The sequence below is a fragment of the Halyomorpha halys genome, unplaced genomic scaffold, assembly GCF_000696795.3.
Source record: "Halyomorpha halys isolate HHAL.00 unplaced genomic scaffold, Hhal_1.1 Scaffold214.1, whole genome shotgun sequence".
NCBI classification, from domain to species: Eukaryota; Metazoa; Arthropoda; class Insecta; order Hemiptera; family Pentatomidae; genus Halyomorpha; species Halyomorpha halys.
The window spans coordinates 468,410-496,269 of NW_027110944.1; the positions used below are offsets into that span (position 1 = coordinate 468,410).

The 27,860-nt window shown below is 31.0% G+C and overlaps 1 protein-coding gene across 7 annotated transcripts; it reads left to right on the plus strand.

Moving 5' to 3' along the window:
- The first annotated feature begins 3,377 nt into the window (after positions 1–3,377).
- On the plus strand, positions 3,378–26,872 carry LOC106679671 (serine endoprotease DegS). 7 transcript variants are annotated; one of them, XM_014418954.3, is made up of 8 exons: positions 3,414–3,786; positions 3,914–3,976; positions 6,703–7,232; positions 7,545–7,726; positions 11,435–11,541; positions 12,889–13,051; positions 23,526–23,813; positions 24,639–26,872. In XM_014418954.3, exons 2-8 carry the CDS (start codon positions 3,959–3,961, stop codon positions 24,719–24,721), a joined length of 1,371 nt encoding a protein of 456 aa, XP_014274440.1. In that variant the 5' UTR covers positions 3,414–3,786; positions 3,914–3,958; the 3' UTR covers positions 24,722–26,872. The 7 variants fall into 7 exon arrangements, 5 of the variants coding, with proteins under 5 accessions (XP_014274441.1, XP_014274440.1, XP_014274438.1 ...); XM_014418952.3 differs by having other exon boundaries at positions 3,414–3,781; XM_014418953.3 differs by having other exon boundaries at positions 3,414–3,755.
- Positions 26,873–27,860: the final 988 nt, after the last annotated feature.

Consider the following 27,860-nt stretch of genomic DNA (forward strand, 5'->3'; position numbering starts at 1 on the left):
TATTTTTTTTTTTATATTTTTTTTATTTAATGGCTGTGCTAAGGAGTAGTGAAGATGCCCAAATTGTGACCTGATTATATGAAATTATGAGGTTTAAAGTACATGAATATGGGACAGCGGTCCCGAAACGTTGTACCATGTTTTAATAAAAATTTCATTAAACTGAAAGTCATTAACAAACGAAAATTTCAGATTATTTCACAAGAAAATAGTGAAAAATTAAATTTCTGAAGTATGATCAATTAATTAATTACAAAAATATTGTTATGTAAATAATTTTGTAAATTATGTTATAAATTAATCTGTTATTTATGAAGTTCTTTTTCCCGTACGGTAATCCAAATTGTTTGCTTGGTTCTAATTAGTTCGAATTAGCCAGAGTCCACCGTATCTCTAACTTCATGATATGGATGAAAGAAAAATCAAAATGTAGTGTACGACTTTATTCTATATATTAAATTCCAAATAGATTTTTTCTTAAAATTTTGACACATTTTGCAATACTTCCTGAAATTTAATATAATACACTGAAAATAAGTCTCTACTTCCTAGTTATCACCTTCTCTTCATTCCATTTACAAAAATCATTTACCCGATTCTATACATTAAACCTAGACCCTGTTTCATAATGCAAGCTAATAGTATTAGTTCATAGTACAAGTGTAGAAACTAGTGTGGTAATAATACTAATACTTGTTTTTTTCACGGTAGGGATGATTATCAGTGATATTACAGGAGTTAAAAAATACTAAAGTACAAGTTCTATTGTACAAGTTTGTGTGATTGAATTAAGATAAATCAACAAGACTTATAGTATTAGTTTGTACTTTATTATGAAACAGGGCCCTGGATATCATCTTTATGCTAATAATCTATAAATTCCGCTCTCAAAAGTTGTAATTTTTAATTATTTTCCCGAAAATCGGGGAACCCACTTTGAATAGCGTGCAAAAAACCGAAGGCTCGTTAAAATGAGTTTGTGTCCCCCCCCCCTCAGTAATGGGAAGTCCAAAAGTGGTTTAAGACGTTCAGAATCTGGTTGGATCGTTCTGTATGACACAAGACGCAGCATGGAATAGTACATTCCCGTTCCATCCACAACAATGGAACGGTGGTTTGGTTGAATTTACATTTGTCTTAAATTATTTCATTTAACATAAATTTGCCTAAATTGGTGTCATCTTCTGTTTTTGTTTTGCCATAAATGATGATATCGTCAAAATATGCAAAAGTTCCAGATCATTTCTGCTTTAATATAATTTTATCTATTTCCCTTTGAAAGCATGTGACATCATTTATAACTCAAAAAGGTACCCTTTTCATGTAGGATAAGCGACCGCAAGCTTCAAAGGCAATTTATGCTTTTTCTTCATCTAAAAGAGGTAACTGATAATACGAACTACGCAAATCTACTATACTAAATATTTTGTTCATTGCTACTTCTCTGACTAAATCATCAATACATGGAAGAGGATCGGCTCCCAACCCTACAAATCTAGGTCCCAAAGCACTCCGATCGCAAGTACCATTGCGATACACTATTTTCCTCTATGATCCCTTCTGTAATCATTCTGGAGATTTCATTTTTTTTTTAACCTAATTTCCATATCAGAATGTCGCCTGAACATCCAAGCTATCGGCTTGCAAGCAAGAGCCAAATTTTAGAAAAAGTTGGGGTTTTTCCACTTTGAACATGGACACTTGACGGACAAGCTTCAGTATGCAATTTACTTTGTTTTTGCAAACTTTTCATCAATAAAACGTAACGAATTTCCTGTGTTGATAAGACATCGTACAATTATGAGGTTAACAGTAGCCAGAAGAGTGACTTTCTTGAGAGCAACCTGCGATGGTTCAGTAACACTAACTAGAAGAACCGCTGGCGAGACCGGAGTATCATAATATGACTTAGAACGGCACACTTTGGAAAAATATACCTTGTTTTTACATCTACTGCATATACTATTCTTTACAGGTTAATTGGATCGTGAATTTTTATTAACCCCGCAGAAGAAGCATTTTCGTAACTTTTAGCAGTTTCTTGCTATCACAATTGGTCACCTCCTATATCCTATACCTATAGAGGCATAACCAAGAACGAATACCTCTCGACCACATTTGTCCTTTCACTAGGATCTAGAGCCAATACCTATAGACGTAGCTACACTCTCGACTGTAAAGAGAAAAAAGTACGTTGACTGGTGTACTAAAACTGATTCCTAAAAGCCTAGCTAATCAATTTAAATTAATCTATAATAAAAATATGATTCTGTGTTGAAACGGACTACAAGCCCGAGTGAGGAGCAGTACTGTCGATTTGCGTATTTTTACACGTTCGGGTAATTTTAACCTTAGTGAATAATTGTTGGGGATCGAGGATTTCGGTTAAAATGGCTTTACGTTATATGTAGAACGCTAGAGCAGTATCCCACTTGCCTTGATCTAGTTTTTTTAGTTAATCATTAGTCAGTTTTTCTATTACTAACAAGTTATTTTCCTTAGATATTGAAGTTTAGAACGTAGGCGTTCCTGGACCATTTTGGACCCATAACATATTTATTTTTGTGGCCCGTGATGGATTTATTTTTGAGGCATGGGTTGGAATCATTATTGAGAACCGGGGCTGATTATTTTTGGGGCCCAGGCTGAATACATTTTTAAGGTCTCTGGTAAATTTCTTTGTAGAGTCCTTAGTATATTGGTGCTTGGAACTCTGAGCAAGATTATTTTTGGGGCTCTGGCCTGATATAACTTTATGCTCTTGGGAAAATATGTTTTTGGGATCCGTGGTGTATTTGTTTTCGGGGCCTGGGGTGGATCCATTTATTTATTATTTTTGGGGTCCGGGGCTGTTACAATTTAAAGTTTTTGGGCAAATGTATAAACATTCTTTTCCCACCTATCGTCATTACATTTGGTAAGGTTGCTATGTTGTGACAATTCACGGTCAAGGCGTATACATGTGACAGTTAAACGTGGCAGTTAATGGGGCTATTTGTCAACTAACATAACTTGTACTATTACTGATCGGGCCAAACTTAGTGTAAAATTACTGTCACAACTCTAAAACTGTCATTATAGTGAATTATGTCATGACTGTAACTATCTAGTTGTAGCTAACACTTTTGCCGCAATAAAGGAAATATAGTTCACTGTTAAGGCGTATATATGTGATAGTTAATCATCTGTTGTTATTTTCTACGTTTCAGTTTATTTCACTAATAAAGAAGGGAATATTAACAAAATTACTTATTAAACTCGGTTATATTCACTCATTATCTTATAAAGGTCTATTCATTTTTTTAAAAGTCAACCAGTTTTGTTACAGGATATTATCAAATATTATTACCGTTTGTTGGTTGAATTATTGTAATCAATAACTCTTTCTGACATGCGTGATGTCAATAAATACCTAATGTGCATGCGTACAGAATCACTAATCATTAAAACATAAACCTTATCACAAGGTGTATTATGAACTCGTTAAAAAATTGTTAGTACAAGTTTAATTTAAATACGATTATATTAGTTGTCTGTCTAAAACTCTTGCTGTTTACCTTCATATCTTTGATGTTAAAAATACAAATAATTGCTACTTCTAAAGATGAAATCAGGAATGTCATGCAACCTTTAATTTTACCTCCTTGTGATAAGGTTTTGACTATGTTTAGATGATATCAGTCTGCTTGTTGTGGTTCAAAGTTTGTTTATTCCGGTAATCAGTTGGAAGATACCTTCTACTTATTCTTGATGAGGTAGCTTTGAAGTAATTTTCATCAATGTAGGGTACAACTTATGCTTTAAATTATTTAGTTTTTTTTTTAGTTATTAACATAATTTAGTAAATTGTGAGTTATTTGTAATTTTCATATGTCTTGTTTTTATATTTATAGATTTACTTTTTTTTTTTTAGTGTTTTGTGATCAGTGTTACTTCTTGCATCTATTTTGTCACTGAAATGGACAATCTCAATGAGGTATTATTTTTTACTTTATTAAATTTAATTTCTTTATCTTGATAAATATTAGCCTTTAATCAATTTTGTTTTTGAGTTTTTAATATTACCTGTACTGTACCTTTACCAAGTTTTATTTTTTATTCGTGTAGTTGTCACAGAAATCTATACCACAAAATTACGTACTAGAATTTGATTATCGAATGTATTTGTATAGATTTGTAAGAAACAAATTTACATCCATTGTGGTGTACACTAGAAAAGCTGTACATAAAAAGATGATAATGCTAAAGTACTGATAAACCAGATTTTACATTACTTTTTTGTAATCCACCTATACAAACCGATATTGTCAATAGGTTCTGGCAGTATCTACAATTACCTGGTTTTGTTCCTTCAATGATTGACAGTATGTTTCCTTAATTCATTTTTTTTTCTTAAGATTGAAAATCCATTAGTTCTTAATTTCATATTAGGAATCCATTCAGTAGTAAAACAGCATCAAATGATTATTTGTCATTGTAAGAATATGTTTCACTACAGCAGATTGCCAATTAATCCAAGGATGTTTTTGAATTATTTTGACAAATTAATAATTATTCTACAATCTTGATTCTATAATAAAGCGTACCTTGATGAACACATGAGTCTACATAATAGTCACCTAAGAGGTATAAATCTTTTCCCAACATCTCTCTCTTCTTAATGAGTTATGTCCAAATGAAACACCTACTCATCAGATTCTTCCTCTAGCACTTGGTATCTTCTTAAACCTTCCTTCTTGACCACATTTTTCTTTACATATGTGTCACCTCATACCTGAGGATGCAGTTTCACCTAAACTTCTTGATTTTCTTTAACATCAAGTATAACTTGAGTGCCATGGTCATAGGTACTTTAGTATACATTTTTCTGTGATTCCTTTGGGAACTCAAGGCACCAGCAGTTCTTCATTGACTGCAATGCTTTGGTTCTTTGAGACATCATCAGCTTTCTGGACTAAAACCTATGTCCTTTAAGGAGACGTTTTTCCACTTGATCAGGACTTTAGAAAAATCTTTTCCATCTTCCTTCACCCTCCATTTCAGGTTCTTGAATATTTTGACAGCTGACTTCGCTTTGTTATTAGCCTGGTAGTGATACAGGAAAGACAGCAGAATTTTGAATTTCTTATAATTTGAGAAATTTCTTGCTTGAAAGAGAAGTGCCGTGGTCAGAACTAAGGATTACCATAATGAGCATATTATTCTTTGCAAATAAAGCTAAAATGTTATTTCGATCAGTCATTTTTAACATGAAGTACCCCATTATCGAACATAATTAGACCATTCTGTAAAGCATCTTCTGCCCCTAGGAGAGGGGTATGAAGGGGTATCCAATTTAGCTCAAATTGGATATTTTTACTTTTATTCTTCCAAGTAATATTTAATTCAAGTCGGCCTAATGACATCTGAGAATCACCTCCATAGAAAGTTGTACTTGGCTTAAATTTCAGCTCTGCTTCTCGGAGAAGTTTCTGTGAATCTGAATTTCCAATTACATTGCACATCGTGCCACTGTCAAGATGACATTTAAGAGTCTTATAGTTATTCTTTACAGTGACAGTCAGGTTAAAAAAAATTCTTTTAAATGAACCATCTTGGAGCTCATTAAATAATTAAATAGCATCATCTTGATCTGACTGGCTGCTAAACTCTGCTGGGGCGAATTTACAACTCTTCTCACCAAAGCAGATTTCTATTAGCATACAGTACTGAGGTGGTACATCTTTTAGCACTTATAGTGAACTTTACCAATTGCTGGAGAATGTGCTCTAAGGTGTTGCCCTCCACAAAATTTACACCAAGGCAGAGGTTTATTTCTTATAGCAAATACTGAACTATTAGTTGACTGAGATTCTTCCTCAATTTTAGATACAAGGTTTTCCGCTTGTTCATCTCTAATGCATAACTCTCTTGTTTGTTGCAGTTTTAAAGTCCTTTTGGGAAGTAATTGCTTACACAGTAGGGGGTTAGTTATTCCAGTAACTATACAGCCACAAATTATTCAATTTCTAGCTTTTATAACTCTACTAACTTCTCAAAATTGCACTTGCTTACATGTTTATGAAGTCGATTAACAAATTCTTTATTTAGGTCAAAGTCTCATTAGGTTGCTGCATAGAAATGTTTAACATAAACCGTTCATATTTTTTCTTCTTCCAACTATTGATCATGCTGAGAAATCATTACATCAACTGTGGCATCTGGTTCAAATAAAGTCCTAATTAATTTTATACCTCTTTTATTTATTAAAGAACGAAGTAAGGCTTTTTTGATAAAACAGTACTAAAGCAAAAGATATTTTATAAGATAAACTAGATAACATTGGTTATAGCGAGTACAAAATCATGAACTTGATGAGTACATGAGTCTATATAACAGTCGCCAAAGAGGTTAAACGTTTCTGTTTAAATATTTCGATATAGGTGCAAATTTTTTTTGTTTCATTTTGTAAATGTCACTCTATTTTACTGCTATTTCCTATGTTTTATTAATGGACTAGGTTTTAGACTGGATACTGGCCTAACCATAATTCTCATCGCAAAGTTTTATGGTTTTTTTTTTTTTTATCATCTATGAGTTATTTTATAAGTTTATTAACATATTTAACTTTTTATATGACTCCTGTTTGGTCATTATTTCTTGTTTATTTTCTGACTAACTTGGAAGGATGGTAATATGTTACATTACACCTTTTTGTTTCAGAAAATAACTGGAGTATCACTGAATTTTACTTATCAAAATTATGAGATAAAACAATCTGGTTTATTATTTAATGATTATGTTTTAACTACTGGAGGATTAGTATTACCATATGTTTTATCTAACAAAGTGGAGGATATAAAGAGCTTTGATATCAAAATATCTTTAGAAAAAAATGGCCGAGTTCTTTCATTAAGTGGCTTTATAGCATATGTTTGTTATTCAAATGATTTGAATAATGCTATAATCAAAAATGATATGGGATTAGATTCTATCAGCATTAAATCATTTTCTCATTTCTTATTTATCAGAATTGATGATTCTATTAATGAGCAATTCACAAACATTGGAATTATATTTAATCAAAATGAACTATGCAAAGGACAAGATGTACTGACAGTTTCAACACCATTCGGAAATCACTTGTTTCTTAATTGTTATTCTAGTGGAATAATTAGCAACATAGTTGACAGAGGCTTGTTCATTACGGATTCCCGATTATCACCTGGTTGTGAAGGTGGACCTATTTACAAGTAACCACATTTTATTTTTCTTTGTTTGTTTTAAATTTCTGATTTTTTTTTTCATTATAGAATATAATTTTTTTTTATATCACTTTTTTGTTAGAAAAAATAATTCAGTCACACTCCAGACTATTTATTAATATAGTAATCATATTTACTATAACAAATTTATTTGGTGTGTTTTATATTTAAATTAATTAGTCTTGGCTTTAGTTGTAAATTATATTATAATATTAGTTAAGTAGCATAAGCAATCAATGTTACTCAATTAATTGATTATATTATGTAAATTATATTATAATATTTTTTTTATGTCCATAGCTGTAATGGTTCCATTGAATTGGTTGGTTTGGTATTGACACAGTTTATGCTTTCCAGTGAATACACTGGCTTTAACTTGTGTTGTAATATTTATATAGTTTATGAGGCTTATTGCCGACATAGATCCTTTCGTATTAATCCCTTCCGTTTAACTTTGATGAAAGAAAAACCTCCTATTCACCGTAAGTGTATTATTGTATTTTTAATTTTTATATTTAAGTTTTTATTAAATATTTCTTATTTCCTATAGATTACATATTCATTTTAGATTTATTTATTGCACGTAGAAGTTAAGGCGAAAGAATTAAAATTTCTTTCTTTATTTTTTATTTCATTTATTTTTTCTGTATAATTATGAAATGGCAAATTTTTACATAAGTGTGTGTGTATGTTTTTTTTATGAAGGTCGATGGAAATCTTCAAAAGACACGGATAGGCCCGCACCTATCTGTGTGTGGGATTTTTACCCACTAAAACCACCACTCTACACTTGTTTATTCCTCTCCACAGGACCGCCACTAGGCATTAATTCATAGAGGAAAATGGCTGAGTGCTGCCTCACTTTCTTCGCATGGTTTTCATATTTCCATGCTAGTCATGTCTTCTAGCCCTCTCAACCTCTTGAGGACGACTGTGGTGAATCTCTTCCAGAGCTGGTCTGAGAGTAGCATATAGCTCACCACGTTCTCTGGTGTGATGCGTCCTCCACACACCCTCTCCAATTCACTTCTTTCAGCCGCAAAACAAATGCAAGTGAAAAACACGTGCTCTGCGATTTCCTCGACTGTCTGACATCCAGGGCATTCTGCGGTGTTGTCCAGTTTGAAGCTCTAATCATCTTTGGCCAATGTCTGAAAAATGAACTCTATCTTTGAAGTAGTCTGTGAGAACTCTCATAAGATAGGCTGGCACCGCCATAGTCCATAGGGCATCTATTATAAAGGTCCATCTTGCAGTGTTAAAAGTATGAGGCGCTGTCTCTTCCAGTTTCAGAATTGAGCCTTCACGAATGCCCGAATCGAAGAGATCGACGAAAAGATCCGGCCGTTTCCTGAGAGCCACCTTCAGAGCTGCATTAGGAATTCCATCCAATCCTAATGCCTTACCATGTTGTAGGTCAGAAGAGATGTCCCCTATTTCTTCCTGCGTAATTTGTGGAAAATCTGTTATATATATTGTCTATACTTTCAGTAGTATTCGCCTGTTCAGGGAATAGTGTTCTGACAATACTGTCTACATATTTGATCTCGTGGGGAGCTGCATCGTGCCTTTACATAGTTTCTTAAGTGCTGATTTGTAAGGTCTACCCCATGGGTCTGCATCCACCTCATCACAGAGTTCTCTCCAGCACCGTCGTTTGCTTTCTTTAATGGCTTGTCGGAGGTTCCTTCTAGTCTCTTGAACTTTTCTTGAAGCACTGAAAACTCTGGTAGACATCTCGCTCGCTGGTAACCTCTTCTAGCTTGGTTGCAACACCGGTGAAGATTGTCAATAGTATCCGTCCACCAGTACACTGAGGAATGATGTTTGCCAGGTTTTAAACGGGTCATAGCTGCATCACAAGCCCCAGATATAAAAGAGGTCAGTATACGTGCCTTTTCCTCAGCTGACCCTTTCAATTTACACTCATTCTCCAACACTGAAGGGAACATAGCGCCATCGAAAGTCTTCATGTTCCAGCCATTGGTTCTCCATCAACAACTCTTCTTTCTTGTAGGTGTATCCAGTGTAATCAATATAGCCTGGTGATCACTGTTTGTATAAAATCTACAAACCTTCCAAGTTGCAATCCAATGCAGGCGACCACTCACAAATGTCAAATCGATGATCGATGATAGATGATCTTCCTGCTCTAGTGAACGTCGGGTGTGTGTGTGTGCATGTGCATGTGAGTGTGTGTGGGGAGGGGCGTGCGTGCGTGCGCATAATCTGTTACAGCACTCCAATTTTACTGCCTAGTCATCTTCAAAGTAACTATGTTTTCCAGAACTGACTTTACCAAGTTTCATGTCTAGATTTTCATTTTCTTGACTAAAACTTAGACAACAGAAGAACGAATGTTTTGTCCACAGAGTCACTAGCTGGGCACGATGGTCTGTCGTCTAGTTTGAAGCAGCTAAGTAGGCCCTGAAGCGACCATGCCCACTAAGCAGTTGAGTGAGGTAATAATCCACCTCTCTCTGTTTCCGAAATATCCATGTTGATACATTGGGAATCATAAAGTAGGTCTATCTTTCAGAAGATGTGGCATTCCAGCGTCTCTGGTATCTTTCAAAAGTCTGAATTCTCTCTTATTTGGCTGATGTAGCCCAGTGAGTATCCAGCTCTTCTCATTTCCTTTGAAAAATCTGGCTATGTTCATCTGCCAAAAGATCTATTGGAAGAAATATCTCTGTGATGACGCACACAGCATCATAGGATACCTTCTCTTCCGCTCTCAACCTCTTAAGGACAACTGTGGAGAATCTCTTCACTGCATCCCAATGTTGGTCTGATCACAGTTTATGGCTCACCAAGTTTTCTGGTGTGATGCTTCCTCCACACAATTTCTCCAATTCGCTTCTTTCTTATGCAAATCATATTTAAGCAAAAAACATGTGCTCCACTGTTTCTTCGATAGCCAGACATGCAGGGCATTTTGTGCTGTTGTCCAATTTAAAGCAGTACTGGTAGGCTCTAAAGCATCCAGGTCCAGTCAGCAGTTAGGTTACATAAAAATCCACCTCACAATGTTGACGACCAACATTAGGTATCAACCTGCAAGACCATCTCCTGGAATCTGCAGTCTTCCAATGCTGTAGCTTCTGATTGATGGTTATTTTCTGCTCTTCCTCTCTCTAAACATGAAAAAGCCGTTCATTATGCCTACTTCTAAACCATTTGTCTCCTGTATGATTTAGTAATTGCTGTAAAGGCTGTCGTCGTCTTCTTTAGTGCCTCTCAGCATAGAGGAGTATTTAGCCAGTAATGCCGTTCTTCCCTATTGCTAGCTAGGTTCCTCACCTGTTAGAGGTCCTTCCCCCTCGCCCTACAGAGTGGCTCAATGTAGTTGAGATAGGACATCCTAGAGTGGCTCCTAGGTCTTCTGCCATTTGGGACATATTCCATGGTCTTGTATGGGCTGTTTCAATTACTGATCCAATAGCTTCTACTGAGAATCCTTCTTTACCTGGATGTGTGTGTGGGTGTGTGCGTGCATACCTGTATCTAACTTCCTTGTTATGGAGGACACCTACAAGGAATGATATTTTACCACATAGAGAAAAGTATCCAGTCCACTTAAAGACAGATTTTTAAGAAAAAAAGTACAGGATTGTAATTGTGCATATTTAATGATAATAATACACAAAACACAAAAAAATGTACATTTATAGGGTCTTATATTATTTCTATTAAAAAAAAAAAGCTTGAAAAAACAATATATATTCCTGGAATTATCTTTATTTTGAATTATACAGCAAGTTTGTGTACACTACTCTTTCCCTGCTCACTGACATTAATTAATTCAATTAAGTCTTTTAACAATAAATAGACACGAGAGAAATTCCTGATTGATCAACAAATGGTTTTACACTAAAATGAAAGTGCAAAGATAGCTTCACATCCCCTCCTTTATTAAGGAAAGGAATTAGAATTGACAATATTATGGGTTAACCTTTGAGAAAGATGTAAAAAAAAAAAATTAATATAACAGTATCAGAAGTTTTTAAAAACCGATCCATATTTACTTTCTGCTGTCCCGTATAGACAAATCAAAGTGTTACAAAGAAATTACTTAAGTAAATATTGCTTTACTCAATAATCATTTAAAACTCCTCTAACTTTTCTGAGCACAATTACCCATTTATAAATATAATAATGATTGTTTAAAGTAATTCTATAATTTTTAGGTGTATCAAATTGTGTTTTACCAATAAAAACACCATCAACGAGAGGAAGTGGCATTTTATTAAATGAAAAAGGATTACTGGTGACATGCAGTCATGTTATAAATTATGTAAGCTTCAGTTTTCATTCTCATAAATAATATGTGTTTCCATATGTTAGATACATATGTTTTATAATTTTAGTCTTTAAAATTTGTAATTTCTATCAAATTTTTAGTTTTTTGTGGTTATTAATTATCACAATCAATGGGTTAAGTCATCCTTGTAACCTATTCCATAAGATTTCACTTGCATATATTTTTGAAAATTGTGTTATTATTTGTTTACTATATCTATCGTTCTAGTATAATAATCTGTGTTAAATAGTGTTTATTCTGTCTAACTGTCTGCTTATTTATTGGGCTTATTTTCACTACATTCACAATTTCGTAGGATACTATAATTAATGTGCCTTTACAGGATTTATGGTGTGAATGATACAGACCATAGTTATAAGACCATTCACTAACATCCATTTATATATGCTTTATTCAATTTAATGTATTGGAAATATGGCTGATTGTTTTTATTGTATTTTATTTGTTTCAAATTATCTCATATTAAAGAAAAGTTTATATTGCAGTAAATTAATGATTGTGTATTGTACATTATTTAATGCTATTTTATATTTCACTATTAACATTACCTGTATGAAGTGCACCTTCAACTGAATGCCAGATGCTACCTCACTAAAGAATGTTGGTTGGGTTAATGAGTGGACTTTAATTTGATTAAATGACTTGAATTGAACAAAGATGAATTTATTTACAATTTATAGGTTTGCTGAACAAGAGAGAAATACTAAATCTATGGTAATTACAGGTTATGAAGGGTTAGCCAAAAGAAACATGTGAATTTTAATTTTATAATTTTAAAGTGAGGGGAGTGCACTCACCCGGGTGGATCTTTACTTGGAAGAAGGCGGCTTGCTCTCTATTCTTGCTTTCTCTCTTGCCGGCACTCTATTTTCGCCCAATTGGGAAGCTGCTTCTCTGAGTTACTCTTCCATCATAATCTTCATTAAAGACAGGAAGAAAATCTGATAGAAAAACTATGGCTATCTCTTCTCTCTCTGCTTTGGGCCACAGCTCACTATCGAGTGTCTTTTATTTATTTTGACCACATGGGGTGCTGGTGCTACTAATTGCAATTAGCTATATGCTTATAGTATGGGTAGCATGACTTGTTCAAATATTCTGTTTAAATGGAACATTACCTGTAAAGCAGAAAAAAAAAATTGTTTTTCTACTTTTAAGATATAGTAGGTACTCCCACAAATTATTAAAAAATGTCTTCGTTATTTATGAACAATATCTTTTCTTCTTTCTATCTCAATCAATTTATTAGTATTTCTTTTTAAAAACAAAATGTTAATTATTAATGAGTATACAAGTTTCTGAAAAATGTTTTATTTAAAGGGTGATAATACACATGTTGAAGTCACCTTTAGTGGGAAACCTTACTCTGCCAGGATTTTATGTTGCACTTCAAAAGATGACATTCTGGATCTTGCATTTCTTCAAATAAATGCTGATATCCAGATGCCAAGCTGTACATTTAGTGACATAAGTCCAATCAAAGGTAAAGTTTCTTTAGAATATCCAAATCATTAATTTTTATAAAATTGATAAATAATACTGTATTATACATGGTAATTGCTTAAAAATTACTTTTGACAATAAATATTAGTCATTAACATACACAATTTTGATCCATTTTACTCTCAACTTTTATTCTTAAAAAACTCCAACGTTTCGGCCCTCAGGCCATTTTCAAGGAGACAACCTTAAATATTGATGTCATTGTTTTTAATCTCATTTGTAGGCTAATTGCCCTTGTCACATTTAACTTTTCGTATCTTAAATTTAAAAAACCTTTTAAACAAACAATCTCCTCTTTTTCACTTTTATTCATCTTCAAGGGTTTTTAAATTTAAGATACGAAAAGTTATATGTGACATGGGCAATTAGCCTGCAAATGAGATTAAAAACAATGACATCAATATGTAAGGTTGTTTCCTTGAAAATGGCCTGAGGGCCGAAATGTTGGAGAGTTTTTAAGAATAAAAGTTGATAGTAAAATGGATCAAAATTGTGTATGTTTATGATAAAATAAACCACTCTCAAACAATCATATAATAATTAATTAATCTAATAAATATTAGGTTAAACTAAAGACTTTTTTGTCATACTATTTTGGAACAGTGTTGTAGAAAAAATATAATAAAGTATCAAGCAGGTATTATTTATTTGTAAGTAAACTGATTAGCTGGTAAAATAGAGTAACCTTGTATGAAAGTGGTTGTTTTTATAATTTTCATATTTTTATTAATATTTATTATTACGGCAGTATTCATGTAAGATGTAAATTTATTTTTGAAAGTGAAGGAAAGGAATCTACATAATCATGTCATCTGGAAAGAACAGAAGCAGAATTATTAATTAGGTATACCTTTATTGATAACAAATAAAAAATTATGCCACTTATTATCATTTAATATATAAATTTAATCACCAAAGTAAATAATATAAGCAACATTTTTATGCATAATTCTAGTTATATATTACTACCATTTTTAAAAAATCAATATCTAATATTTTATTAATCCTAAAATCACTTATAAGAAATTATTCTTAAACTAAACCATGTAGGACTATTCTATTGATTTCAAAAGTTTATTATAAACTTTAATTAACTTGTCAAATCTGATATTTTGAGGAAGTTAATTATGAAGGACAATTTTAAGAACTCAATAACAAAGTTATCCATGACACTGAATTGATCTGGCTGAAAACTTATTGGATTTTGTTTGACCCCTGGCATCATTGCATCATATCTTCTTGGTAAAACATCTTAGGCATAAATATAGAGCTTTATAAAAGGTATAAATATAAAGTCATAGAAAAGATAGATGATAGGAGATAACGCTTATTTGCATAGGACGTACAATAGAGTAGAAGGGATATCTATCCTCACATTTCCTTAAGTGTATTTTCTGATCAATTAGAACCATTTTTTTTTCACAAAGGAAGCTTATAAGGGTCTAAGCCCTGATGAGTTGTCAGCTAGACCTACTTACTGGAAAACATTAGGGATTTTTTTTTAATGAATTCTGCAGCAATTTTGTGGAACATAATAATATTGAGACAATGTATTTAAACAAAATGTATTATGTTTTAGATACTTTGTTTATTTCACTTAAACTTTTACACAGTGAACTAGTGTTTTAACAATAACAGAATTGAAAAGAATCTAATTATCTAAATCATAATCCATAATGTGAAAGTTCAAGAGAAATAAGATAATATAAGAAAGATATTGAGTTTTTTCTTTTAAATTTATTTTCTGTAGACTAATAATTTAGGATTTTTTGATAGGAACAAGGTATCTTTTACAGCCAATGGTGACCATGCTTGATTTTCAAATGACACAAATTTTTAGTGCATGAGTAAGTAAATGTTGTATGAGTTGTTTTACAGTTGAGCATATACCAAAATGTCAACTTTAATTGGCAGTTGAATTAGTCAAACTTGACGTGCTTATAGTGGAGTCATTTTATTTTCTGAATGTTGCTTTGGAACTGAACTTGAGCATTACATAATCTCTTCATGTTTAAATTTCCCACTCATTTGATTTTCAATATATCTTTTTATAATAGTTTCTGATTTTATTTATGTATGGTTTAATAGTTATTGATTGTTTTTATCAACTCTAGCTGTTCATAGTAAGTATAGCATTTACATTAGGTTATCAAATATTTATTTTTTGTATTTTATAGTCAACAATAAGTTATAATAGTTAATATAATCAATAATATTTTTTTTTACATGTTGGTAAAATGGTATTTTTAAAACAATTTCTCTTTTTTAGGTCCAGTTTATTATTTAAGGCTATATTAAGTAGAGGTGTTTTACTATTACCTGAAATTTTCATAAGGCATATTATCAGGTCAGATTTTCATGAAGAAACTTTATAATTCATGACTTGATCTGAAGAGGATTAATTTATACATTTAAGAACTTCCAGGGGATTGACATTGTTCTTGTTATTTGGAACATTACTATTTTACTACTATTGTATAAATTTCTAATTATTGTTTCAAATAATGTAATTTAAAAGTGATTAACAGTTTCATGACCCCCTTATCAGTATCCTTACCTTGTCGTGGTGAGGGGGCTTGTGTGCTTCAAGGAATATGTTAGCTATACCAACTAGAATTATGAATTCTTGGCGGGGTCACCCTTGTTGGTAAGGTTTCAAAAGAGAAGCTAGACTAAATAGGATACTACACAATACAGTTACACAATATAACATTACACTGACACAAGGTCAATTACACTTACACACCTCAGGGCTACCTTCCCTGAGAAGACTCCTTGAGTAAAAATAAAAACAGCCAAGTCAAGGCTGAGGGAGCTCGTGCTGAGGACTGAATAGCACAGGCTGTATAAAAATATAGTGCATTAAACGACCCCCTTGGGGCACCAGGCGCACCCCATTGGATTTAGCCCGCTGCAAGTAGAGGGGGTAATACTTGCAGTGTAATATAATTCCTCCCATTCTCGTGGGAACAAGATGTTCACAGATTCTTTAAAAAAGTTTAAAAGTTCTATGGAAAATTTTCCAATTGATTCTAGATCTCAGGTCATTGATAACCAAGTATATGATGACATGCCTGCAGGTGACTTATTAAGAAATCTGGCTACTGAAGCCAGAAACACAGTTGCTAGTAAATCTGATACTGTTTCTCCTGGGAACAAACAATCTTCTGTTAAGGAAAATAGGCCAAAAAAGTCTAAAGCTACACCAACCCACCGACGTGAACTTAGGTTACTTAAGCAAATGGAGTTTGGATCAGTTGAAGGAGGATCTGGAAGTTCATCAACTTCCAGGGTTGATTACTCTGCCCAGGAAGGAAAGCAGTCAGAGAAACGTCTTCAGGCTGAGTATCTTATTCCAATATCAGATATTAAAAAGCCTAAAATGTCCAATTGTGCAGCTGCTGTTGGAGGATTGAAGACAGTAATTGTACCCCAAGGGTATCCTAAGGTCCACCTAACGTTTGAACAAGCAGAAGAGGTAGTAACCTTGATAGTGGATAGGATTGACTCCCTTGAACCTGAAGCTGGTTTGTATCCTGGATTTGAAGATCACTATTTCACTTCTGGGGCCTGCGTCCTCATTTGCAAAGATGAATCCTCAAGACTATGGGTGAATAATGTTGTTAAAAGTTTCAGGTTAGATGATGTGTCACTCCATACAGCAGGTGTTGAAATACTAGTAAAAGGTATTAAAGCAGGTGCTTATTTTTCTGGAAAAAAGTTATCTCCTGAAAAACTGCTTACAAGACTGAAAGTACAAAACCCTATAGTTGATTTCAGTGGTTGGTCTGTTTTATGTATTAAAGAGGAGCAGGATGGTTTTTTTGGTATCTTTCGTATACCAGAGGACGTATTTAAGAAGCTCGGATGGGATACCTTCTCACTTTATTTTAATATTGGGAAAATAATTGTAAGGACATTGAAAAAGAAGAAAACTGAACAAAGAATTGAATATGAAGATAAACAGACTTGTACAGCAGAACTGGAAAAAGGGTCTAAAGTTGTAAATTCACCCGAATCTGATGTTAGAAAGAGACTCATGTTTCAGGAAATACCTGATCCTAAACCTACAACTACCTCTGGGTTGAAATTACTAGACACTGTGAGGGAAGAAACTGTTGTGGCTCTTGGTTCTTCTGGGGAAATGCCTGTTAGGCCTCTGTTGTCAACGACACTTGAGTCAATGGGCAGATCACTAGGAGGCACCCATAACTAGGGAAGGAGTAAAGCTGCCTCAGATCAACCTTTAAATAAACCTTGTCCATCACGTGAGGCAGCTTTTGGAACATTATGCAACATTACATAAGAGGTGAGGGCATTGACATTGTAATCCTTCAAATTTAAATGAGCAGAAACAGGAACTGGGGTTAGATAAAAAATATATGGTCCTTGAAAAGTTTAGGAAGACCCCAGACCTGTATTTAGCTTATTTTAACAGATTATTTGTTGTGGATAACACATTTTTCTGTTTTGGATGTCACCTTAGCTATGGGAACTTTTTCTAGGTGTAAACACCAAAAAGAGCTCTGGTAAAGATGTAATCCACATTTACCTGAACTAAATCTTATATCTATTTTGGAGTTTACTGCCTTTTGGATGGTTGTAGATGGCAATTATTTTTTGTAATAACCTTGATTAGTGCTTACAACCTTTTATGGGTATACATGTTCATCACTCTGCAAGGTGAGTCAGTCCTACAATACATTGCTTCTAATGGTCTACAGGTTACTTAATTACCAACCTACCCTCATTGTTTGTAGAAATTATTTATGCTACTGTAATACTGGCTAGCTCAGCTAAGCTGTCATATAATGTAAAGATACTTAATAATGTCACTAGAGATTAGGTGTTTAAACTGAATGGAGATATGAGTTTTGGTCCTCCATTGAAGAAACCCTGTTAAGGTGCATAAGGACATTTAAAATGATACTGTTACTTAAATATCAAGTTGAGAGCACACTGCAAAACCTCATTCTAACATCATACTATTGGAGTCAGGCCCTATTGCTTTCTGTGTTTTTGCTTGATGTTTATCTATTGTATCTCAATGCATAATAATAAAAATATAATTTAAAATGCTCTTATGCCTGAACTAGAATAAATAATTAGTTCTTTAGCTGTATTCTGATCCAGTTTATTGTAACTACAAAATGAGTTAGTATTTAGTTACTTTATTCATTTAATTTAGATTTATTCTAACCATTGTTATACTGTTAATCTTAGAAAAAGTTTACTTATTAAAGTAATAAATTAGTAGAAACTGGCATTGACATATCAAAAGGTTATGTTTACATAACTGAAAAAAACTTCACACCATTTTGATGTCACAGATCTAAAGGTACATGGCTAATGAGACATTATCTCCTGAAATGCCTGATGTACTCCGATTATTTCTTTTTTAAAAAGCCAGATTCAGTATCATCTTAAGTACCTGATTAGTTAATGATTGAATGATTTTTTGAATTAATTTCACGAGATGAAGGATATGAATTTCTGTTCAAACCAAAACTTTATGTACTTCACATTGTTTTACAAACCTCAGTTCAATTGTATAGCTGAACATTTCAATGTAGTTCACATATAAAGAATGCTATTTTCCCTTGTCTCAGTTGAGGGAACCAATGGACTTCCTATTAATTTGGCCTTGAGCAGTTTACATATTTAAATTGAAATATCACAAAAAAATATTGTGGCATTAATCACAAAAATACTTAAATCATGTTGAAGTGAATTTGAGCATGTTGTTTACATATAAAATGCATTTGAATATACAGTGACAAAATAAAGTATTTGCATACCTAGTCTTTTCTTCATATACTGAATTTAAATAATAATAAAATAGTTTGAGGTTCCTTAATAAAAAGTACAATTAAAACTTGTTAAAAAACAGTATAAATTCAATTAAAAATATTGATCATAATAAAAATTTATTTAAACATAATATAAACACAAGGAGAAAAGTATTTGCTCACTATGTTTGTTTACTTGCTCTTGTCTGTTTACTTGAGTATAATCCTGCTCTTTTCTTTCAGTATTAATAAAATATTTCAATCTATTAGGTTTGTTTTAATTTAAACAATCCTAATACCAAAAATAAGTGAACTGAGTGCTGCTAGCTAAAAAGTTATATTATATTGAAATAAAAGAAAATCGTATCACAAAATAGCGGATTTGTTTGGTATTAATTTTTCTACTGTCATATACTTAATTAAGAGATTCGAAGAAAGAAGCACAACTGCAAAGGGCGTCCAAAGAAAGTAAATGAGATGTTGAAAAGAAAAATCAAAACTGAGGCGATAAAAAATCCAGGATTTACTGCAGGTGTCCTAGCTAATATGGTCGAATCGATTTCTGGGGTCTCTGTGAGCACTACAACAATTAAAAATGTTTTAAATTCTGAAGGAATTTACAGTAGGGTCCCGCGAAAGAAACCTTATATCAGTCAAACCATTTGCAAAAAAAGGCTCTTATTTGCTATGAATTACATCGACAAGCCCATCAGTTTTTGGGAACAGGTATTATTATCTGATGAGAGTTAATTTGATTTATTTGGATCTGACGGCAGAAAGGCGATATGGTGTAGGAAAAGTGTAGAATTCAGGAAGTAAAACGTCTTAGTTACTGTAAAACATGGAGGTGGGAGTGAATGGTTTAGGGATGTGTGGCTTATAATGGTGTAAGAAATCTCATGCCTATTGATGAAGGGATTTTAAATGCAGAGGATTATGTCAAGATTTTTCACCATAACCTGCTAACCAGTGCAGCCAAATTAGGAATTTAGGATCGGTATATTTTTATGCATGATAATAATAATAATAAAGGCCTAACGAACCCGAAGGTTTGATGCCAATACCACCAAACGCTCTCTGCATATATCCTTCCTGTGATACCCCTCCAAACCCAATTCCACTAAATCTGTTTTAACGCAATCCTCCCACGTTTACCCGTTGGTACAGTTTTTATTAACATTTTAGGGATCCACTCGTTACTAAGCCCTACAACCTTACATGCCCATCTTATACGCCGCAATGCTATAACTTGAATTATATTTACCGGGTGTAGGTCCCTTAATTCAGCCATCATTGTGTAATCTTCTAAATTCCCTTGTTAATTCATCCTTTTTCGGTCCAAATATTTTTTATGCATGATAATAATCCAAAACATACAGCAAACAAAACTAGAGAGTGGTTAATATTTAACATTCACCAACCACTTCATATCACTCCACAGTCTCCTGACATAAACATAATTGAAAATTTGTGGCATATTTTAGATAAAAATGTTCAAAAACACCAAATAATCGGAAGACACCACCTGAAGGATCTGTTACAGCAAGAACGGGAACAAATTAACACAGATTTAATTAAAAACCTTGTCCACTCAATGCTAAGACATTTACAAGCAGTAATAGATGCCAAGGGACTTCATATAAAGTATTAAATTAAAAAAATTTTAATGAAACGCCAGATGTGCAAATACTTTTTCTGTATTTTTTGTAATTTGATGTTTTGTTTTTTTATGAACACAGTTTTTCATTTGAATTTTATTTGTAGTTATTAAGTTATAAATATACTTTTTATTTCTGAAGTAATAGGTTTTTTTTATTGCATAAATTCATAATTTAATAAAAAAAAACTTGGTGTACAAATATTTTCTTCAGTCACTGTATAAAATGATTTATTTAAGAAAGGAATTCCTAAGTAATTATTAACTTAAGATTATAGTACAAATATTAATACTGTAAATACTAATATTCAAACTCATTTAAAAACAATCATGATGCAACTTAATAATTACACCCTCCTAATTATACAAACTCATTATATTTAACAAAATAATAATCCACCTTTTCATAACATCTTTCTTTTTTCAGTTATATGTCTAAAATAATGTTTATGCTTTAAAATTACTTCTTTAATTATTTATTCATCATAATTCATATCTATAGATACAAAAAATCTATACTAATATATATTATTTGGGAATCATAAATAAATTAAATAATATCAAATATAACTAATCCAACAGATATGGGACCAACAAGTTCTCCGATTGTCATATATTCTGAACTATTGAGGATCCAATTTAAATAATCCATAATAGGGAATCCAGGTCAAAACAATGCATAATTTTTTTTTTTTTAATTTATACTTCTTTATTATAGAAATTTAATAGTAATAGCTTGCATACAACTAGAAATGATCTACATGTTGTAATAGGAAAATAATTATTTAAAAAAATATAAAAAAGGAAGATAATCTGGGTGCAGTAAAAACTAAAATAGTAATAAACTATTCAATGTGAGCCAACGTTTAGCCCTACTTTGCAGGGCTTCATCAGAGCTATAAAAGAAACAAACAACTAAAGTAATGTAACAAAGTAAAGGAATAGATAGCATGGAAAAAAGTAAACTCAGGTGTTGCTAAATATGATTTAAAATATTTGAAAATTTATAAAAAAAAAAAAACAAAGTAAATTAAAGAATATAAAAATAAACAAGAATAACAAAAAGGTATAAAACAATTAAAATGGTAGATAAAAAGAAATATAAAAAATACAGTACACACTAAAAGACAGAAACAGAGGATAGAATAAAATAAATGTCAAGAAAATAGGAAAATGGTGAACAAAATAGGACATCTATCTTACTGAATGCAAGTAAGCACTAAAATGAGCTGAAGGTTGAAACGGGATAGAGGAATAGGGGTATTGGCAGTTAATAAACACGTTACATTTGTCAGAAAAAAGATATAAAATAATGTTAGAGTAAAGATAATGTCAGAAACTTTAGGCCAATCAACGATCTTCCGAAAACAATAATTTTGTACTATCAAGATTTTACTGTATACATTTTTGGTCATTCAGAACCTTTTTTTTTTATCAAAAAGTGATGAATGCTATGAATATCTACATTGAAAGGCATTGGAGTGGCCACCCTTAAAAGAGGATTTTTAACCAATCATTATTGCAAAACTTAAATATTTTTAGCATTCGCCATTTATAAATGTATTGTAATTGCTTAGAACAGAGAAATAAACTCAAAAATTATATGACACAAATAAATCATTACTTCTATTGTTTGTTTAATCTTAGTACTCAAAATCGTTATTTCTAATCCACAATGATTTTTCATAATTACAAATTAGTTCTGTTTAAATGTTATCCATTATAAAATCAAAACATTTAAATTATATTTTAAAAATAATTTTAAGTGTTACTTGTGCAGCTAGAATAAATGTGATGTTGGAAGATGAAAGTACCCATATGTGTGTTTAAAGAGTATTTAATATTCCAAAAATTACTGATTGGAAGGATGTTCTGTTGTTACGAGGAAACAAAAGACCTTATGGGGAAAAAAGATTGACTTCACATCGATGTATGCATACAGTCCATTATTAATTCTTCAAGTATGTTGAGGGGTTAATATCAAATTTCTGGAAAATCAGTACTAATACTGAAGGGTGGTAATTTTTTTTTTTTACTTTTCCATCTATTATGGGTCAATGGCCTAGGACCACTTCACACACTAATGTTTCCTGATATTTTGTCATGCTATACCATTAGGCATTAGTGTTACATTAATGCATCAATAACCAATACAAGATTATATGTATGAATGTACTTTTTTGAGAATAACGCTTTATCATATCCAATTTTTTTTTTTTTTTTTTTTTTTTTTTTTTTTTTTTTTTTTTTTTTTTTTAGCCTTAGCTTGGCAGCTCAGTATGCCCATTAGGCTAATGGGAATTATTCATGTTCTTCTACTCGCTTGACACTCTTCTGTTCCATCTTGTTCATTTAGATATATAAATATCTAATCTATATCCAGATTTTATTATAATTTTCCTCGACTTGAGTATACAGAACTGTCCTAGCAGTTTCATTCGTATCTTTGACTGTACTATTTATATACATCTCAAAAACCACCTAATTCTTTAATGTAAAAAAAATTATCCATTGCAAATAAACACCTTATTAAACTAATACAGTTTTTCATGGTTTAAAAATTTCAATTTCTAATTATTTTATTTCTCATGATTTGGATGTAACATTAATTTATATTTCCTTGTTTCCAATGTATACAGCATCAAGGAAGAGATGCAGTAGCAAGTCTACAGTGTTACTCAAGTTGTGTGACAGATAATAAATAACCTTACACCAGTATTTTTAGTGCCCATGTCAGTAATTTAAAAAAAATATATGACTGTTTCTCATTAGTTAACATTGTTACTTCATAGTAACAATTTATGACTAATAGTAATTTTTTGTTTATTAATTTATGTTCTATGAATCGTGTGTAGTGATTTTAATTAATCATTAAATTGATTCATTTCATTCTAATATTTTTCTTGGTGCAATAGTAATTTATTATTTAAAATCATTATCATGCACAAAAATTAATCTGATATCCATCATTATGGTTTACATCATGGTATATATATTTTTATTTTTAGGAGAAGCTGTGTATGTGATTGGTTATAAATATTTTTGGGATAATGTTTTGCAACTGGTGAGTAAGGGGACAGTTTTAAAGTATGAAGAGCGAGGTCCTATTTATACATCTTGTATCACTCATAGTGGTAATAGTGGAGGAGGTATGTTTGGAGAGGATGGCAAGTTAATGGCTATTGTTTGTGGTATAATATTTGAGACTAATATGAGAACATCTCACCATTGTCACAACGTTGGCATACCTATAAAAGTGATGAAAAAGCCAATTGATACCTACATACAGACGGGAGGTTTGTGTTATAATAACTATGTTAACCATATAAAATTTTAATTACTTCATACCAAGGTTTTATAAAACAATTTTTTTTTTCACATTCACTTACTTAGGTTTGTAATATATAGAAAGAGAAATTATTGGGATTGTCAAAAGATTTCGAATTTGATTTTTAATGGAAATATATGTTTTGAGGCCTCCTGAGTCCAAATAAACAAGTCTCGCAAAATGTTGTATGTATGGCAATCCCTGAAATGTTACAACTTTTTTCCTTAAAATTGAACAACTGTAAATGTTACTCAATATAACTGAGTTTACGATTTCATAAGATTTTCTCGAAAACAGGTGACAATTTTTATTAAACTTGGTAAATTACAATCAAGTGGCCTCTGATATCAGCTAGTAAGCTAGTAATTGTCTGACAGGGTTGTTTATTTGAAATAAATAACTATTTCTCATTGTTAGTAATAATAAACAATGAATAAATACAAATTATTGATTGACTTGAGGAGAAATTTGAAATTGAACATCCAAAGTTAGAATTTATCCCTTTTTTTGCCAAATGAATCTATTTAAAAATAGAAATATATTTTAGAAAGATTAGATTTATATAATGAGGTGAAGTGAATAACGTTCTTCAATTTTATTTTAATTTATTCATTACAAGATTTTGGGACCATCATCCCATTATCAGGCACTTCACCATTCTAAATAACAAATTTCATACACAAATTTTATTTTCTCAAATAAAATTTACAATTTTCTTACAAAGACTAGAATTAAATGTTGGCTTGCAAATTTCCTAGCTTATAAGGTTTACATAAATATTTCTCAATTTCAGATTTATCTCATCTGGTGAGTTTATGTAAAACAAAGGACCTCTATTTATCTAATTGGCTATTATTTACTAAAAGTAAGTTATAAAGAAAAAAAGTTAAATAACTGACAATTTAATGTTATACTTCGTATGTATTTATAACTTTATACATAAATTTAATAAGTACAGTACAGTCTTCATGTTCTGGCATGTCCAGTAATACGGTGTTCTGAAATCGTTGGCTTATCGGCTGTTTTCATTCCTCCACATATCTGTGAAATCAGGTGACTGAACATTACTGTATGATTCACAATTGGTGTACTACTCAGTGCAATAAGAGTATAATAAAAGTGAAGTCCATCATCACTAAAATATGTTACATTAATTTTTGAGGAAAAATGTGAAATTTTAAATGTTTGGAAAAAGATGATAGATTTGAAAACTGATTTGATTAAGAAGTGCAGTATTAGTCAAGCAAAATACACAACATAAAGAAGAAATAGGACCAAATCAAATCATTCTTTAAGAGTAATGAATTATCATGAAATGTAAGAAAAACTTATAAAACAAATGATTCTTTTGTAGGTCAAAGGTAAACTTCATGCATAAAAGAACTTGGCATAAAACATCTGTTTCAGGCAAAATTCTAAGTTTTTGTAATAAAACTATGAGAAAGGTGCCTTTTTCGTACTAGTGATAAATGGATTAATTCCTAAGAAGTTTAGAAATTGATTGATAACTATAATTGGTGAGAAACTTTAACAAAATTAGCTTTTGTTGACAACTATTTGAAATTTTCACGTTAATTTGTTGAATTTTTTAAAATATACTTCCTCTAATGCGGTAAATTCGGTAATCTAGTGCTATAAATCTCGATATAGGACTGGATTAATAAGATTCTACTGTACTTATTAATGCATAGTGATTAAATGATCAAATATATTGCTTAAAATTTAAAATTTGTATTAATTTTTTTTTTATTTTTTTTTTTTATTTAAGCTTAGTTTATATCTTAAAATATCCTTTAGTTATGTTATAATTTTTAGGAAAAATACTTTATTTTTTTAATTTTTAAAATCTATTTAGCTGATAGATTAGCTACCAAGGTAGTTTATCCATAATAATAGAGGTCATTTATCATGTTGTATCACTCTTATTCAGCATATTTACTTCCTATATTATATGTGTGTTAAAGTGTAGTTACAACTTCTTCAATTCAGGCTTTTTTGCTTGTAAATATTTACAAGTTCTTTAAAACTGATCCTATATTAATAATGTTATGTGATATATGGTAGTGTAGTGAATTTATAATTTCTAACAATTCATTTTTGATATTTTTTTACGAGAAAGAGCTCTGAAATTTTATTTTTTTACATTCTATTTACTTTTTATTAAATTTGAAAACAATATCTTGTTAATAAATTCAAATTATTTATTACTATATATAGTTTATTATTAAATCAGATACATTTGTTATCTTTCATATTGTATATATACATCTTTTTCATGTATAGATTTTTAAATGTGAATATCATACCAATCATATGTATGTTTATGGTCTTTTAGAATATATGTTAGACGTATCATTATATCACACCTTTGGAAAAACAAAGACCTAGTCATAAAATCATAACTTACGAGAATGCACCCTTCAATGTTTTTAAAGTAATGTCTTGCAAAAAATGGGACATAAATTATACCTCAAATAAAAGTATTAACATCCATTTTTTTATATTAAACTACTGTTAAATTGTGTTTTTAGAATTTCAGATTTTTAAGTAATTTAAAAGAAAATAATAACACTTTAGTCATACATCTCCAAAGGTGCGATTTGTAATAGTATCTAATATACTATTTTGACTGTGTCCAATATAATATTACTTATACTAGTCATATGCTATTTCAGTCCAAATGAAATACTTATAAAAAATTATATATTAACTAATTGTTGTATCCAAATATTTATTCATATCTAATAAATGTGGTTTAAAGTCCCAATCTATTTTGTTTATAAATACTATTAAAAAAATATCGCAATGAAAAACTTGTATTTATATATCTTGTTGTGATAGTTTATATTATTCTATTCCATATAAAAATATGCATGAAATATGTATGTCAAAATTTATAAACAGTTTCTATCAAACTGTCTTCATTTGCATAAATACCTGTCAAAATATTATTTTTTCAAACAAATAATTTGACATTTTTAATTTGTTTCTATTTTATGGTGTGGTGATTAAATTTTCTGTACTCTACTAAGTTTTTTATTTATGTTAAATCCTTGACAGAATCCATGTAGAAATTAACAATTATATAATTATAATTTTAAGCAAGTAGTAACTAGTTAATAAATTATATATATTAGGGTTTTTGCATTATTTTGCTATTCCAATAGCTATTGTTTCCAAGTGATAATCTTATCTTTAAATGAAAGTGCTATCCTCCTCAAATGCTATAATGTTCAATCTTACCTTCTAGTCAGTTTTTGAATATTCTTTTTCATGACTGAAATGAAAAGGAATATTAAAAAACTGAAAATCATAATTCTTAAAAGATATTCAGATATCAAGCCATTCAGTGGTTTCTTTCATTATTTGATACTCTAATTGTCCGTATATATATATATATATATATATTTATATATCTTTAAAAATTAAACATCCACAAATGGAATAGTCAATTATTTAGACAATCAGTTCTTATCAAACAAATGAAGTTCTCGGACTATGCAATCTACTTGATTTTGTGCTAGTGGCTCTTCTATTCTTGAGTCTCTTTTATGGATGTAATACAATGTTATGAAGGATCGTACATTTTTTCGAACTGCATTCTGAAAAATATATAGCAATCAAGGTTTTGATTTGTAAAATATGATAGAAATACAATATTTTCATTAATTGTTCAAAGAAATTGTGCATTTATTGTTTACCATTGGAGATAAATATCGCAAATAAGAAAATTAAATATGCAAATGGCATTAGATTAAAGATGATTTTTGTGTCCTTAAACTACAAATTCGACTTTTAAATATATAATTAACAGTTTTTTAGTGAAATTGATTCTTCATTTTTTTCAAGACCTTATTAAAATCTTTATTGCATTAATATTTCATTAAAAAACTGTACTATTTAAATACCTGACAAAATAATTTATGGATAAAGCTGGAATTAGGAGGAAGAAATAATGAATATACTGTTGAAAAAGTAACATTAAATTAGTTTTACATTATTATTGCCATAAATT